At 42.8% G+C, this 18,217-nt stretch overlaps 1 protein-coding gene across 1 annotated transcript in view; it reads left to right on the top strand.

Moving 5' to 3' along the window:
- Nucleotides 1-18,217, top strand: part of LOC126486412 (probable small nuclear ribonucleoprotein Sm D2) — a 44,549-nt gene that overhangs the window by 12,508 nt on the left and 13,824 nt on the right. The window contains exon 2 of the mRNA XM_050108946.1: nt 12,177-12,297. Within this exon, the coding sequence (XP_049964903.1) occupies nt 12,177-12,297 (121 nt within the window). The remainder of the gene's footprint in view (nt 1-12,176; nt 12,298-18,217) is intronic.

Genomic DNA, 18,217 nt, shown 5'->3' with positions numbered 1-18,217 from the left:
AGTGCTTATACAAAACTGTTGTAAAGTAGTTATGTGGAATGTAATAATTATTGTGACCTCGCAGAACACTCGTATCCTGTGAATAAAGTTATTACATAAGATGTAATGTCATTGGACGTGTAATAGAGATAAAATAACCAAAGTGGATGGTTTGTTGTATATTGTTAACATTAATGTGTGATAATACAACATTGGTGGTTTCATTAACATTAGTGTCAATCAGCTGTGGCACTCAACATGATGATTGAACTGATAAGACAGTTCAAGATGCAGATGTGGGTTCAGATTCTAATTTTTTTGGTGATGAACTGTTGATTAAAACTAAAGAAGCTGTAAAAAGTTAGGACATAAGGAGAGGGAGCTGGGTAAATTGAAGGATCCAGAAGTTGAGTTTCAGGGGAGGTTAATGATTCAAAGACCCTTCCCGCTGCACTACGGTTCCTTGACGTCTCACATACTGAATACGGTCAGTCCTTCTCCACAGTAAATCCGTTTATTATTCAGAAAGGTGTTGATGCAGTTGCTGGCCCTGTGAAATCCTGCTCTTGTTTATTGAATGGCACTTTGCTTTTGGAGACCGCTTGTGATGCTCAAGCACAGCAAGTACTTGTTGCCTCGCTTCTCCTTGGTTACCCTGTTCGTGTCGAGGCCCATAGAACTATGAATTCTTCCCGTGGTGTAATTTACACCAGGCTGTTAGACGGTCTAATCAAGGCCGAAATCCAATCTTACCTCTGATCAGGGTGTCATTGTTGTCCATCGTGTAATGGAAAAGGTCGATCCCTCCTTAGTGCCCACCCGCACTCTTTCTCACCTTTGATAGAGTGGTGCTTCCGTTCAAGTGCAAAGCAGGCTATGAAATTATCACATTCCGGCCGTTCATTCCAAATATGATGCACTGCTACCAGTGTCATTGTTTCAACCATACTAAAATGTCTTGTCGACACCCCGCCAAATGTATCACCTGTGATAGGGATGCACACGAGGGCGATTGCCCACCTCCTTCTCCCCACTGTATCAACTGCAATGGCGCCTATGCCACCTCCTCTTGGAATTGTCCCTTGTATCTTGATGAGCGGACTGTTCAAGAGATCCAGGTAAAGGAAAAGGTGCCTTACCCAGTCGCAAACCCTGCGTTCTCCTGGTACCTATAGTTCTGTTCTTGTTATCCCTTGCTCCATTAAGGACATGGCCATGCAGCCATACGACCTAAAATACAGCTCTGAGGTTGTGAAATCACCCAGTCTTAAGGTAGCATCACCATTCCCCCGTCCAGCTCTCGCCTCAAAGGGCGCAGCCACCAGCTACACAACCGGTTGACTGGAAAGGACAGAAGGAGTACTCCCGCAAAGACTTCCTCCATCCCTCCAGCCAAACATCACCCGAGTCTTCCTCTAACGGGAAGGGCTTGAAGAAGTCCACCAAAGGGAAATGGTCTTCTGCTTCGCCAACTTGAGGATCCTCTTCAGCGATGTCGCCACATGGTACGCTAGCCCAGCCGGCCTTTGTATCGCCAACCAACTTCTGCCTTAACTCTGGAGCACCCACTTTCCTTTCCGTCTCCTTGCACACCTATTCCCATATGGATCTATCCTTTTGCACTGCCCATCTTGCCCATCGTCTTGGGTGGTCCGTTCTTTCTGACACTTACTCGAGCGGCCATTTCCTGTGTGCTGTCTGTTTGTTGACTCCTACCATCTGCGTGCACGCCCAAATGGCAGCTTACTAAGGCTGACTGGCAGCTTTACTCCTCCCTGGCAACCTCTGAAGAACATGATTTCCAGTTGTGATGTTCAGGTGGACTATTTCACCAACATTATCCTTACTGCTGCAGAATGTTCCATTCCTCTGAGGACGAGGGAGAGATTCTGGCGTCCGCTGAGGACCTAGATCTCGCCGGACCCTCAGACACAATGGGTGTCACTCGCACAGGTACTCAATCAGTGGCAGCAGGTGACCCAGCAGCATAATCTGCACCTCGGTCTCTTCACGCCTTTCTCGGCCATGGACAATGTCATCCTCCAGCGGAACTGCAGCGGTTTTTTCCACTATCTTGCTGAGCTCTGACAACTTCTCAGCCTTCACCCTTTCCTCTGCATTGCTCTTCAGGAAACTTGGATTCCTGCGGCGCGAACCCGCTCCCTCCGTGGCTATTGGGATTATTGTAAGAACCGGGCAGCTTATGAGAGGTTATCTGGTGGCGTCTGCATCTACATCCTTCACACTCTTTACAGTGAGTGTGTCCCTCTACAAACACCTTTAGAGGCTGTGGCTGTTCGGGTGTGGACGCCTCAGGCTGTTACTGTCTGCAGAGTCTAAATCTACCACCAGATGGTGATGTCCCGTAGCATGTCCTGGCTGCGCTGATAGCCCAATTGCTGCCACCTTTTCTGTTACTGGATGACTTCAATGCTCATAACACTCTGTGGAGTGGATCAGTGACAACAGGCCGAGGCAGCATCATTGAGCAAGTGTTGGCACAGCTCAACCTCTCTCTTTTAAATAATGGTGCCTTCACACATTTCAGTGTGGCGCATGGCACGTACTCGGCCATCAGTTTTTCGATCTACAGCCCCAGCCTATTACCGTATGTCTAATGGAGTGTGCATGACAACTTGTGTGGTAGTGACCACTTTCTGATCTTTCTGTCACTGCCACAGCGTCACTCTTCTGGGTGCCCCTGCAGATGGGCTATGAATAAGGCTGACTGGGACTTGTTCACCACCATTGCCACTATTGAGCCTCTTACCAATGACACCATTGATGCGGTGGTTCACTCGGTCACCACTGGCATTATTACTGCCGCAGAATCTTCCATTCCCTGTTCTTCTGGGGCCCCTCGGTGGAGGACTGTGTCTTGGTGGCCGCCCAAGGTCGCTGAGGCGATTAAAGATCACAGGCGGGCCCTCCAGCGCACCGTCACAAGCGGCATCCCTCATTGGAACACCTCATCACCTTTAAACAGCTCCGTGTGCGAGCCCGCCACCTCATTCGCCGACGCAAACAGGAGTGCTGGGAAAGGTATGTCTCCACCATTGGCCTCCATACCTCTCCATCACAGGTTTGGGCCAAGATTAGGCGACTCTACTGCTATCGGACCCCCATCAGCATACCTATGCTTTCACTGAATGGAGCAGTATTTACTGACTCCGACAGAATTGCAAACCACTTAGCGGAGCATTTTTCTCAGAGTTCCGCTTCTGCGAAGTACCTGCTGGCCTTCCACTACCTGAAAGAGCGGTTGGAACATTGGAGCCTTTCGTTTCACATGTGCCACCCTGACTCGTACAATGCTCCGTTCAGTGAGTGGGAATTCCAAAGTGCCCTAGCTGCTTGCCCTATTATGGCTCCCGGGTCAGATCACATCCACTGTCAGGTGCTCAGACACCTCTCGGTGGACTGCCGGTGACGCCTCCTAGACCTTTTCAACCGTATCGCAGTGGCGGGAAAGCATTGTAATCCCTGGCAAGAACCCACTGGAGGTGGACAGTTACTGCCCCATTAGCCTCACCAATGTTCTTTGCAAGTTGCTTGGAAGCATGGTGAGCCTGAGGTTGAGTTGGCTGCTCGAGTCTCGGTGCCTTCTGGCTTCGTCTCTGGGTGGGTTCCGTAAGGGCCGATCTGCCACCGATAATCTGGTGAGCCTGGAGTCTGCCATCCGTATGGCCTTTGCCTGTCCTCAGCATCTGGTTGCCGTCTTTTTTGACATGAGGAAGGCATATGTTACGACACGGTGACATCACATCCTCACCACGCTTCATGGGTGGGGTCTTTGGGGCCCGCTCCAGATTTTCATACAAAATTTTCTGTCGCTTCGTTCCTTCCACATGCAAGTTGCAGCCTCCCATAGTCCCTCCTGAGTTCAGGAGAATGTGGTCCCGCAAGGATCCATCTTGAGTGTCTGCCTCTTTTTAGTTGCAATTAATGGGCTCGCTGTGGTGGTGAGAACGTCTGCCTCAGCTTCCTTGTGTGCTGATGACTTCTGCCTATACTATAGCTCCACCGGCATTGCAGCTGCTGAACGGCAGTTGCAGAGCTCTATCTGCCAGGCGCAGTCCTGGGCTGTAGTGCATAGCTTCCAGTTTTCGTCTGCCAAGACCTGCATTATACATTTCTGCTGGCATCACATTGTTCACCGTGAGCCAAGGCTTTATCTTGACGGCGAACCTCTTTCAGTGGTGGAGACATATCCGGTTTTTGGGATTGGTTTTTGATGCCCGGTTGACTTGGCTCCCTCATATTCGGCAGCTTAAACAAACATGCTAGTGGCATCGTAACACTCTTTTGCTTGAGTCGCACCAGCTGTACCAGGCGTTAATCCAGTCCCATCTCAGCCTTACAGTTCGGCATCCCCTTCTGCGTTGTAGTTGCTTGGCACCACCCTTCACAGTGGAATCCAAACCACCACTGGAGCTTTCCGCACAAGCCCTGTCTCTAGCATACTTGTGGAGGCTGGTGTCCCTCCATTGCGTATCCGGCCCCAATGATTACTGGCTGCTTAAGCTGCCCATGTTTGTAGCTTGCCCAAGCATCCCAATTACCGTATGCTTTCCCCCAACTCGGTCATCCATCTGCCAGAGTGGCGGCCCCAATCAGGGTGTACGATCTCAGTTCGTGTCCGGGCTCTTCTCTCTGGGCTTCAGTTTTTCCCTCTTGCACCTGTTTTCTGGGTCCATATATGTCTACCCCCATGGTGTGTGTCCTGCCCATACCTTAGGCTCGTTTTGGCACAGGGCTCGAAGGACTCAGCCCCTCCTGAGGCCCTCTGCCGCTGCTTTCTTTCAATCCTTGCCGCATTTCAAGGCTCTGACGTTGTCTGTACTGACGGTTCAATGGTTGCTGGTCATGTCAGTTATGCTCGTACTCTAGGTGATCATTATGAACAACACTCATTGCTGGCTGGCTCCAGTGTTTTTGCTGCCGAGCTGGTCACCATCTCGTGCGCCCTAGAGTATATCTGCTACTGCTTAGGTGAGTCCTTAGTTATCTGTAGTGACTCCCTGAGCGGTTTACGAGCTATTGACCAGTGTTTCCCTTGCTCTTGTCTGGTGATGGCTAACCAGGAGTCTCTCCATACTCTTGCCCGTTGCGGCCGCTCTGTGGTCTTTGTGTGGAACCCGGGTCATGTCAGCATGCCGGGAAATGAACGTGTTGACACGCTGGCCAAACAGGCTGTCGGTGCACCAGCCTTGGAGATTGGCCTTTTGGGAGAGTGACCTCATGTCAGTTTTGCGGTAGAAGGTACTTTGCACCTAGGGTGAAGAATGGTGCACTCTGCCTTCACCCAACAAACTTCGGGCCATCAAAGAGACTACTGGTGTGTGGCACTCCTCCTTACGATCCTCCCGCAAGGACTCCGATGTTCTCTGCCAGCTTCGCATTGGCCACACCTGGCATGCACAGTCATCTCTTGCACCATGAGGACCCACCTCTCTGCCACTGTGGATCAGTGTTGACAGTGGTCCACATCTTGTTGGCCTGTCTGTTTTTAACTGCACTCGGGCAGACGTTTGCACTGCCTGATACACTCCCTGCACTTTTATCATATGATGCTGCAATGGCAGACCTAGTTTTGAGTTTTATTCATGCAGGGGGCTTTTATCGTTTGATCTAAGGGTTTGTGTCCTATTTTGTGTTGAGCGTGGCCTTTGGCCAACGGTTTTAGATCATGGTTTTCAGTGTGTTTCTTGGTGGTTGGCTTTTCCCTTTTTTCCCATGGTCGGCCCACCACTGTAAATCTCTGTGCTTTTATTTCCTTGTTTTCTGGTATTTGTCTGTGTCTTTCTTGATCTGTGTCGTCCCTTGTTACCTCTTTTACTTGTTTTTATGCCTGGTAAGTATTTAGGGACCAATGACCTTTGTAGTCTGGCTCCTTCGACCCCCACAATACAATACAATCCAATCCAATCCTGTTGCCCTTCTGTTCATTGAAACTACGAAATTCCTGGGACTTGTGCACAATAGGAAACTCTTGGTCCTCGCATGTATCTTACCTGGCAGCCCGCTGTACAGGGTTCCTCGATGTCCTCAGTGGTACCTCCAGGGGTGCCGATCGCACCACCCTCCTCCGTTTGTACTGGTCCCTTGTCCATTCGAAACGCGACTATGGGTGCTTTGTTTCTGCGTCTGCACGCCCATCCCTCTTACGCCATCACAAACCTATCCATATCGTGGCATCCGTTTGGCCACGCACGCCTTTTACACCAGCCTGGTTGAGAATCTGTATACTGAAGCTGCTGAACTACCTCTGTCCTACCACTGTGACTTTCTCCTCTGCAGGTATGCATGCCGTTTATCTGCCATGCGTGGTCACCTATCCTATGCCGCCTCCTTTGATGATTCCTTTGATCGTCAGTGTGCGGCTTGTCCTTCTGTTACCTCCTGGAGTCTGCTTGATACAGCAGCTTAACTTCACATTACCTGCACCTTTCCCGGTGGTTGTGAACCCTTCGCCACCTTGGCTCTTGGACTGACTGTGGGCACAGGTGTGCCATTGTCATTGGCACCCACGTCTTTCGATATCAGCTTCCGGAACACTCCTCATTATTTACAGCCAAGCTCTTCGCCTTGTATCAGATCATGGAGTACATCTGGCAACACAGCCTTTTCATTTGTCCTCTGCTCAGACTCAGTGCCCTTCAGTCTTATGTGCACTGTACACTGCCCGTTCCTTAGTGCAGTGGGTCCAGGAAAACTGTCAACTGCTCACTCTTGGTGGAGCCAGTGTGATGTTTTTGTAGGTCCCTGGGCATGTCAGTCTGCCAGTAAACAGGGCTGCTGACGCTGCTGCCAAAGTTCCAGTCCTCGTACCTCAGCCCATGAGTACCTATATTCTCCTCTGATGATCTATGTGTTGCCGTCTGTCAGGAGGTAGTGTCTCTTTGGCATCACCAATGGTCCTCCCTTCACGGGAATAAGCTCCAGCTTATTAAGCCTCTTCCAGCGGCTTTGACGACCTCCTCTCGGCCCTCCCTCCGGGAGGAGGTTATTTTAACTCGGCTGCATATTGGGCACTGCCTTTTTAGCCATCATCATTTACTAAGTGGCGCCACCCTACCACTTTTGTACAAATTGCGCCCAAGTTTTAACTGTCCGCCACTTCCTGATGGAATGTCCATTTTTTGACGTTTTAATACATTCCTGTTTGGGTTTGCAATCTTGAGTTATCGACTGTTTTAGCAAATGACGGGGGGGGGATGTTGACTGCGTGTTACTTTTTATCTGCCAAAGCAATATAGTGAAGGCCATTTAATTTTTAGTTTTGGACCTCCACTTCTGTATGGTGTCCTTTTTAGCCCTTTTTCCACATGCCTGTTTTTAGCTGTCTTCTGCATGTCAGTTGGGATTGACAAATAGTCGTTTTTTAACTCCCCTCTGTCTTAGTGTTCTATAGTTTTTACTTGAGCACATATGACCCCAGTTGTTTTTGCACCCTAAAACAAAACTAAACAATGAAGTATATACTTGGAGAAGACTGCAAGATAGCAGTGTATTCTTTAGTTCATATGAGTGGCTGTGAGATAGGTTCATTTAAAACCAAGGTGCAACATGCAGGTAGACTAAAAACAGTGTTGACACCTTGCATGATGGAGCTTTTGTTAAAACTGGAGAGAATGCCAGGCACAAACACCAGGATTGTTGCAGCAGAATGCATTTCACCCTCTACTGCATGGTGTATATCACATGAGGGTGAGTTGTATCCATGTCATGTAGAAAGTGTGAAAACCCTGGTCACACTGACTTCCCAGCTACTGGTTGCAAACTTAAGACACCATTCTGTGACATACTGATGAGACATTAGTCTCTCCGTAACCCTCTACCAGCTGCCAGTGAATTTCAGTCCCAGTTATGTGTTTTGCCCACAGAAATCAATTAACTGAGCTGATAAAAACGAGTTGCCATTTGTGTTTACCTACAACTAGTGTTGTAGATATTGGCTGGCTGAAACTCTGCACAATTGCCAACTATATTACACCACACTCCTAATTTCTCTATAACAGATGAAACTCCAGGATATATCAATCTTGAAACCTTAGTTTCTGATCACCCCTCATAGATTGAGGAAATGCAAACCTGTATTTGTAGATTCAGATAAAGCTTTTGACAGTGTGGAGGGCACTACACTCTTTGAAATATTACATATGGCAGGGATAAAATATAGGAACCAGAGATTGTTTGCAACTTGTACAGAATCAGACTGCAGTTATTAGTTGGAGGACATGATAGTGGAGTGTAACTGAATTAAGTCAGGCAATGCTGAGGGAATGAGTTCAGGAAATGAGATGCTAAAGATACATGCATTTTGCTATTTGAGCAGCAAAATGGGAAATTATTAGTTGCATGAAAGGCATTTCTGAAAGTGTGGAATTTAAGATATATCAAATTAAGTGTTGGGAAGATTTTTTCTTATGGTATTTGTGTGGACTGTAGCCTTGTGTGGATGTGAAACATGAATAATAAAAATTTCAGACAAGAAGAGAATAGCTTTTGAAATGTGGATGGATAGAAGAATGATGATCGTTATGTGGTTAGATTCAATAATAAATGAGGTACTGAATCAAACGGGGAAAAATAAATTTGACACAACTTGACTGACAGAAGGGGTAGGTTGATAGGACACAGCCTGAGGCATAAGGGATTTGTCAGATTGGTAATGGAAGTAAGTGAGGGGTAAAAATTGTAGAGGGAGACCAAGCCTTGAGTACTGTAAGCAGGTTCAGATGGATGTAGGTTGTTGTTGTTGTTCAAAGAGGAGGCAGCTTGCACAGCCTAGAGAAGTGTGGAGAGCTGCATCAAACTAGTCTTCCGGCTGAAGACTAGAGCAATGCTGCAGTATGTCTTGTTATGATTCTATAAACACATCTCTAAATTTGTTTGGCTACTAGCATGCCTACGTGACAAGGATTCCAAACACTAGAACAATAGGCTTGAATTGATTGCGCTAGAATCTTATCTGTGATTCTTTTACAGATTCTCAGTACTTTGGAACCTTCCAACATATGTAAGCCTTCCATTTGCCTTCTCTAATACTGGTTTCATGTCATTGTTTCATTACACATTGCTTCTTAATAATATCCCTATTCTTAAAGATGCATTAATAATGTGATCTGATGCTATCTGGTTCTTCCCCTTCATTGTGGAAGTAATCTTGCATTTATGCACATTTAAAGTGTACTGCCATTCAGTACATCAAGTGGAAATTTTATCACTCTTTCTTCATTTCTGTAAGATCGTCCAGTGACAGAGATTTTCCTGCAGCTGATCTTGTGTGAAAAAGTGTTTACGTTTAGTTAGGATAGAGATTATACTATTCTTCTGTGTGGGACACCACTAGTGTTGCTTTCGTGCTTGTAGAACCTTTGCTGTCTAGTAAATGTACTTTGTTTTACTAGTTGTAGTCATCAAATGATTACATATCAAATTCTGTATGACCATATCTTGGCTATTAATTGACCATGTTGTACAGTGTCAGGTACCTTTCAGATCATCATGCTATTGACATATAATCATGAAGGATTCAGAAAATAATATTCTTGTGAAACACAACTATGTCTTCATTCACACGAAGTAATGAATGCTATCGAAAGGGAAATCTCAGGTTTATTCCTTATTTCTTTATTTTAAGAAGGCTTTTGACACCATTCCTCCTAAACAGTTGCAAATCGAATTGTGTGTGTAATGGTTATTGTCTCAGTTGTGCAGCTGGATTTGTAATTTCCTTTCAGAAAGGTCATAGTTCACAGCAATTGAAGGAAAGTCGGTGATTAAAGTTAGTGGTACATAGCATTCTGAAGCGAAGTGTTTTGGATCCACAGCTTTTCCCAGTTTATATGAAGACAGTTTAGAAGACACTCTGAGCCGTCATCTTAGACTTTGGATTTGATTAGATTCAGTTTTCGTGAATCAAAGTAATCATGTTGCTATAGATGTGTGTGTACGGACTCCTTGAGAGAAGCTGGTTTTGCTTTAGGAAAGTCATGTCTGGAATTCTGTGTGTCCTATTATGGTAGTGATCAGTGCTCTTTTTTCCAGTTGCAAATGAGTAAGTCTGCTATAAAGAGAATGGATAGTCACTATGGGACAAAATTGAAGTAGTCCATATTAGACATTATGCGACATAGGACCAAAGGTAAACTTCAGTTGAAGGTTCATGTCCTTTACATTTGATCATTTCTTCTGATCAGAGTAAAGGAGCAATTTTTTTAAGAGAAACTTATTGTGTTATAAATTGCACAAAGTTCTAGACAATAAGATTGCTCTGTGCTACTCTGCAAGCTATAATGGAGAAATAATGTATCAGATATGATATCTGATCATCTTCTCATGAGGATTAGAAATTAGATTAGATGTATGTTTCATTCTAATTGATCCATAGTGAAGAGATCCTCCAGGATGTAGAACATTCCAAAATAACAAGAATACACAATAAATATATACAATGAAAAACAAATGTGCAAATGCACCTTCCACAGCTCACAAGTGAAAATATTGTTATGGATATGAAAGGAGTCAGAAATTTTTTAAACATATTTTCGTTTATGAGATAATAGACATGCCTATTTTGGAATGGAGTTCATCTTGGCTGTTGTTGCTGCCATAATTTCCTATCTTGTCTGAAATTAGATTCCTTTCAGTGGCCTCTTGAGCTTGCGGAATGGCCAGAAGTCACAGGGAGCCAAATCAGGGGAGTAAGCAGTTTGAAGTATGGGAATGTGGTTTTTTGTCAAAGTCTGAACCAAGTGCGAGGAACGTGCTGCAGCATTGTCATAATGGAGAGGTGCCAATTTCCTGTTGAGAGCAAGTCCGGTCTCTTGTGCTGCGCTGCATCTTGTAGGTGATGGACATCCCTGTAGTACTCTAGGGTGATTGATTGACCCTGTGGTGTGTACTTGTGGTTTACCATACAGCAGGAGTCAAAGAAAGTAGTCAGCATCAGTTTGATGCTGCTGCGCACATGGCAGGCCTCCTTTGGTCTTGGTGATCAGGAATGGTTCCACTGTGACAATTGGGATTTGGTTCCCATGTCATACCCATAAACTTGGGACTAATCACCAGTGATTATGGTGTTCATAAATTTAGGGTCACCCTGTGTGGAGTCCAGTATGTTCTGTGAGACTTCAGCATGAAGTTGCTTTTGCTCCGCAGTCTGCAGCTTTGGCATGAATTTTGCAGATGCGCTCTTCGTGGGCAGATCTTCAGTCACAATGGAATGTGTCAAAAAAGTCGATGCTCACCTCTTCTGCAAGAGGTGAGCATAGTCACACAGTAGTCCCGCATCACCACAGCATTCACTTTGTTAATGACCAGGTCTATTTTCACATGTTGATGGCTGACTGGAGCATGGCTCGCTCTCCACCAATGTGCAGTCATCTTAAACCAGTTGTACCACTCCTTCATCTGTGTGATGCCCATAGCACCGTCACCGAAAGCCGTATGAATCTTCCGCCCAGTTTCTAGCAAAGAAGCTGTGTCCCATCACTCATGCGCCATCTATAACACCACATTCAAACTCACTTAAATCTTGATAACCTACCATTGTAGTAGCTGTATCTGAACTAACAGCTGCACCAGACACTTGTCTTATACTGGTGTTGCCAACAGCAGTGCCATATTGTGCCTCTTTACATATCTCTGTATTTGAATATGCATGCCTAAACCAGTTTCTTTGGTGCTTCAGTGTAGGTTAGTTTTGAAGATGACAATTTGGCTGCAGTGTAACAGTCAACAAATGTGAATATGAATAAAAATTGTAGTAACAAGTTGATCAGTAATGCAGCCTGAGGTTTAAATTGCTCAATTTACCATACTTTTCAGTATAGATAACTCAAAAAGCCACATGCAATTGATGAATCTGAGTATTTTGGTGTATATTGTACATAAACTAAGAAAAATGCAAGAGGTGGGAACACTGTAAAACTTGTATTGGTAATTCTGGCTGTGAGAGATGGCAAGTAACAATTCGTCGTTATGTCTTGTGCATATTTTACTTTAATGATTGTCATATATGGTTAATACTTTGTACAGTTATAGAATGATGCAGATTAGTGGATTGAGTCTGTTAGTTTAGTACTTTACTGAGCTAGTATTAAATTGTTTTTAATTTACTTGTTTATTTTTTAATTTACTTCTTGAAAGATCTGTTTTGACTTAGAAAACAATGATTTTGATATTTCCAGGTCACTTTTAAACAAGCCAAAATCTGAAATGACACCAGAAGAGCTGTCAAAGAGAGAAGAAGAAGAGTTTAGCACTGGACCATTATCAGTTTTAACTCAGTCGGTGAAAAACAACACACAGGTTAGGAAATATTCCATGTTTTACTTGTGTGGAAAAGGACACAGAGTGATATAGTTCATGACATAAGTGTAGTGGAATTAAGTTACAATAAAATAGCTAGTATAATTTAGATTGGGAATGTAACTCTAGTAATCTCCTCTTTGTAGGTAGCTCACGTTCCCTAGTAGCAGATCTGACAAGAGTTCTGAATGTGGTAATTGCTATGTGGATGCTTGTCATCCCATGCTATAATTTTGTACCCGGTTTCCTTGTAACATTTCTGTTAATAAAACAGTCCATATAGTACCATTAGCGTGCCAAAGAAATTTGAGGTGGTCATATTATTGCCCTAGATGATATAGTATAAATGGTTTTGCATGGAGTCTCATGTACTTCTAGAGTTTCCTTTGAAGAAGATATACATAGTACTATAATTTGTTGGTGTTATTGATAAAGATGAAATTAAAATCTATACGGTCAATCCATAAGAAGTCATACAATGAGGACTAAATATGGGGGCCATTTTTATTTGTAAGTGCACAATAGTTTTTCAGTCTGGAGGCATTAGCATTAATTTGAACATTTCTGCAGTGGGTTAAGTTAAAACATTGCAATTTACATGATTGTTTTTAGAAAGTCTCCTTTACAATATTGTTTATTCCCGAAAATATGCCGGATTAAAAAATAACAAATCAAAATGACCTCCAAAGTTTGGTATCGAGAATTTAGAAAATCAATTTTTAGATCCAAAAATAACAACCAAAGAATGATTTATCAGAGTGCGTTTCTTTTCTCTAATTAGTTTTCATAAACTACTAGTCTTATATACAGCAAGAACACTGGCAAATGTTTCCTAATTTTTTAGAAATATTTGAACTTTGAAAATCTTTATTTTTGTAAATTTTGGGGCTAGTTGTCTCTGGTGGAACTGAATATGATGCATGAGTTTAGTCCTCAAGACAAGACAGTACAGGTTCTCGGTAAAGAGAGCACACGTCTGCACAGGAGCCCAATAATTGGTGACAAGTCTGTAAACGAACTGTGTACCCCCACTACATTTGCTGGATGACACATTTTTGTAGTCAGTATGTTCAGAAACGTCTGTTAATAGATGGGTATACTTCATTGAGAGTGTAAAATATTTTATATGCTTTTATATTGAGAGTAATTCTGAGTTAACTAAAATAATTTCAAAATTTAATAATAAATAAATTTGAAAGACTAATTGGAATGCAATGAAATGGGTGAATGAATGGTGCTCTATTGGACTGATAGTAAGTGAAGTGTCACAAAACAGTTTGTCAGTTTCAAAAAACATTAAAAATGTTAATGACTATGATGAAGATAGACAAACTTTGTTTAAATTATAGTAAGTTCTTCTATATCATCGGTTTGTATGATGAGAAAAAATATATTCTGAAGTGCAGTCATTAAAAAATTCTCTGATCCACTCAAGAACATTTTTCCTTGCTAAGTGCAGGAAAAACAGCTTCTAGAGTGAAAATTAATGTGATTCCTGGAAATTTCCTGTGCCCAGACTTTCCCTCAAAAATATTTATTATGAATCCAGAACCAGAATCATGTTTCTAATGAGGAAGCTATTAGCAAATTGGCTTTTGTTTCTTCTAATTCAGAGGTATCTCCTGCTTCAAAAATACAATGGAGTAGCAGAAAAAGAAAAGCAGCTATTGAAAGTGAGGTGTAAAGAATTTCAGACAGAATTAGAAGACTTAAGAATCATGCTTTAATAATGCAGATACCAACAGTATTTCTAAAGATGAAAACCCACCTCCAGAATAATTAGACATTGAATATTTTAGCTTAATCAAGAAATTAAAAAGTAAATGTTCAGTCCAGGATAAAGTTAAAGTTTCAAGTTTGTTCCTTGACTCAAGGTCAAGGGAAAGAATAGTCCACGAGTTCAATGTTTCTAATTGTTTGACTTTTGAAGGCCAGACGTACCAACAATTAAAGGGAACAGCCATGGGTACCAGGATGGCCCCCTCGTACGCCAACCTATTCATGGGTCGCTTATAGGAAGCCTTCTTGGTTACCCAGGCCTGCCAACCCAAAGTTTGGTACGGATTTATTGATGACATCTTCATGATCTGGACTCACAGTGAAGAACAACTCCAGAATTTCCTCTCCAACCTCAACTCCTTTGGCTCCATCAGATTCACCTGGTCCTACTCCAAATCCCATGCCACTTTCCTTGACGTTGACCTCCATCTGTCCAGTGGCCAGCTTCACACTTTCGTCCACATCAAACCCACCAACAAGCAACAGTACCTCCATTATGACAGCTGCCACCCATTGCACATCAAACGGTCCCTTCCCTACAGCCTAGGTCTTCGTGGCAAACGAATCTGCTCCAGTCCTGAATCCCTGAACCATTACACCAACAACCTGACAACAGCTTTCGCATCCCGTAACTACCCTCCTGACCTGGTACAGAAGCAAATAACCAGAGCCACTTCCTCATCCCCTCAAACCCAGAACCTCCCACAGAACAACAACAAAAGTGCCCCATTTGTGACAGGATACTTTCCAGGACTGGACCAGACTCTGAATGTGGCTCTCCAGCAGGGATACGACTTCCTCAAATCCTGCCCTGAAATGAGATCCATCCTTCATGAAATCCTCCCCACTCCACCAAGAGTGTCTTTCCGCCGTCCACCTAACCTTCGTAACCTGTTAGTTCATCACTATGGAATCCCCAAACCACCTTCCTTACCCTCTGGCTCCTACCCTTGTAACCGCCCCCGGTGTAAAACCTGTCCAATGCACCCTCCCACCACCACCTACTCCAGTCCTGTAACCCGGAAGGTGTACACGATCAAAGGCAGAGCCACATGTGAAAGCACCCACGTGTTTTACCTACTGACCTGCCTACACTGTGAAGCTTTCTATGTGGGAATGACCAGCAACAAACTGTCCATTCGCATGAATGGACACAGGCAGGCAGTGTTTGTTGGTAATGAGGATCACCCTGTGGCTAAACATGCCTTGGTGCACGGCCAGCACATCTTGGCACAGTGTTACACCGTCCGGATTATCTGGATACTTCCCACTAACACCAACCTGTCAGAACTCCGGAGATGGGAACTTGCCCTTCAGTATATCCTCTCTTCTCGTTATCCACCAGGCCTCAACCTCTGCTAATTTCAAGTTGCCGCCGCTCATACCTCACCTGTCTTTCAACAACATCTTTGCCTCTGTACTTCCGCCTCGACTGACATCTCTGCCCAAACTCTTTGCCTTTACAAATGTCTGCTTTTGTATGTGCGGATGGATATGTGTGTGTGTGTGTGTGTGTGTGTGTGTGTGTGTGTGTGTGTGTGTGTGTGTACCTGTCCTTTTTTCCCCCTAAGGTAAGTCTCTCCGCTCCCGGGATTGGAATGACTCCTTACCCTCTCCCTTAAAACCCACATCCTTCCCTCTTTCCCTCTCCTTCCCTCTTTCCTGACGAAGCAACCATTGGTTGCGAAAGCTAGAATTTTGTGTGTAAGTATGTGTTTGTTTGTGTTTCTATCGACCTGCCAGCACTTTTGTATGGTAAGTCACATCATCTTTGTTTTTAAACATATTTCTAATTGTTTGGTTAGACTAACCCAAAAATTAGTGAAAGAGCAAGGCAGTCTACCAATTTTAGGGAAGAAGAGAGGAGTAGGTATAATGAAGAAATAATTCAAAAGATCCAGCTTTTATAAAGATGTTGAAAACAATGCAGTGTGCCTGCATAGCAAAGGTAGCAAAAGAGTTGTTATAAATGGAGTTAAAGTAACAAAGCAGAAACGGCTAGTGCAGTCAAATTTAAATGAATTTTAAGTAGCTTTCAAAAAGGCCCATCCTGAATGCAAAACTGGAAGGTTAGAATTTTGTGACTTTTTCTGTAAGTGGTATATTTTGGCCAGCTCCTCAGGAACTCACTCAGTGTGTCTTTGTTTATATCACCAAATGTCAAACTGATGACGGTGAGTGCAAAACTCAATTATGTTAACTACAAAGAGTTACTTTATTTAATGATATGTGACACTAACAATTATGACTGCATGATGAGTTTGCATGATAAATGCCCCGGTAAAGAAACCATCTTTGAATTGTTTAATTGAGTCTTGAGGAGGAAATGCCCAACAATGTTACCTTCAGTGTGTACAACCGACAGGGCTGAAATGGTAACAGGGGTAAAATCTCAGGAAGATTACTGTGAATTCTTAACTGACAGCTAAGAAAATCTTAAGTCACCACTATATTTTTAAAATGCAAGGTGAGTTTTGGAAGGACAAAAAAAAAGCACAACTTTATGAAACTGAATGCATAGTCTTAGTTGATTTTGCAGAAAACTCTACATTTGTAGTTCAGGATGAAATAAATGGGTATCACTGGGTCAGTGACTGGGAAACAGTGCAACCATTTTTTCCGTACTTCAAAAATGAGAAAGATGAAGTTCGCAGTTCTTCAATTTGCATTCTAAGCGACTACTTGGAGCACATCACTTTGGTTGTCCTCGTGTGTCAAATGCATGTGACAAATTACATAAAACAAAAGTTGCCCAAGGTTGAGAAACTTATAATTTTCAGATGAAAGTGTTAGTCAACACAAGAACAAAAATAATTTTTAAAATCATTACAACCAAAAAGTAGGCTTTGGGTTGGAGGTCAAATAGCACTTTTTTGCCTCTTGCCATGGTAAAAATGCAGGCGATGGAATAGAAGATACAACAAAGTATGAAGTGAGTGAAGCCAGCCTACGAAGAATGCCCAAACAAAGTTCTTACAATAGAGGACATGTATGCCTTTTGCAAGGATATTATTAAAGGCATAACCTATTTTCTCATCAAGAAAGAAGAGATAGTTCCTCATATCAAAACAGCACGCCAAAACAGATTTAAATTGTATAGTAATAAAAGGAACAAGGCAATTCCACAAATTTATTGGCGTTGCAGATAACTTAGTTAGATGCTATGTAACATTAGAAACTGAGGAGAACCATTGTGTCAGTAAAATTACATCTGTCTTTAACATTGAATGACATAATGGCATGTGTATATGATGGACAATGGTGGCTTGCATAGGTTGAAAGAATAATTTAGGAAAACAATGATTATTGGTGCATTTTCACAACCCTGCTGGCCCAAGAACGTCACTCAAGAAATCTACTAGTGCAACATTTGGATAATGTGTTGTGAACTTACCACAGAAACTGGGAGGTGTTATTCTGTATCACAAAAGTTGTCTGAAGAAATAAGTGTTCCTAACAATCAATCCTGGGATTAGGAAGCACCGCTCCTCGAAAATATGTTGACTGGAAATACTTACCATTATATGACAAATGTTTAGCTCTGTAATTTTTTGGATATAATTCAGTACATTATCTTCAATAATAATTGATTACAACCTGCTAATATCACACATGAACTAGGCATCAGCCTTGAGATCAGTTGTTGTTTAATGTGAATTATTTCCTCATTTGCAAAACTTCCTACCTTTGTTAACACTCAAATATCAGTTTTGAAATTTTTACTGTACTTCGCTATCATATAGACGTACAAAAGTGCAAAAATCTGAATTTTTATATTCAGTCACACCAGAGATAACTAGCCCTGAACTTTATTTTTTGTGAAGATTCACAAATTCCAAAAATTTATAAAAAAAATTAAGGAAACATTTGTCATTGTTCTTGCTGGATATAATACTAGTAGTTTATGACTAGAGAAAAAATAAACTGATAATAAAGTCACTCCTTGATTGTTATTTTTGGGTCTAAAAATAGATTTTCTAAATTTTTAATACCAAAATTTGGAGGCTATTTTGACTGGTTGTTTTTGAATTTAGGGTATTTTTGATGATAAAAACATTCTAGAGAAGACTTTCCTAAAAAACAATCATGTAAATTGCAGTGTTATAACTTAACCTAGTGCAGGGATAAAATGCAATTTCTC

This window comes from Schistocerca serialis, chromosome 1, assembly GCF_023864345.2.
Source record: "Schistocerca serialis cubense isolate TAMUIC-IGC-003099 chromosome 1, iqSchSeri2.2, whole genome shotgun sequence".
In the NCBI taxonomy this organism is placed as follows: Eukaryota; Metazoa; Arthropoda; class Insecta; order Orthoptera; family Acrididae; genus Schistocerca; species Schistocerca serialis.
This window is presented reverse-complemented; position numbering and strand designations above follow the sequence as displayed.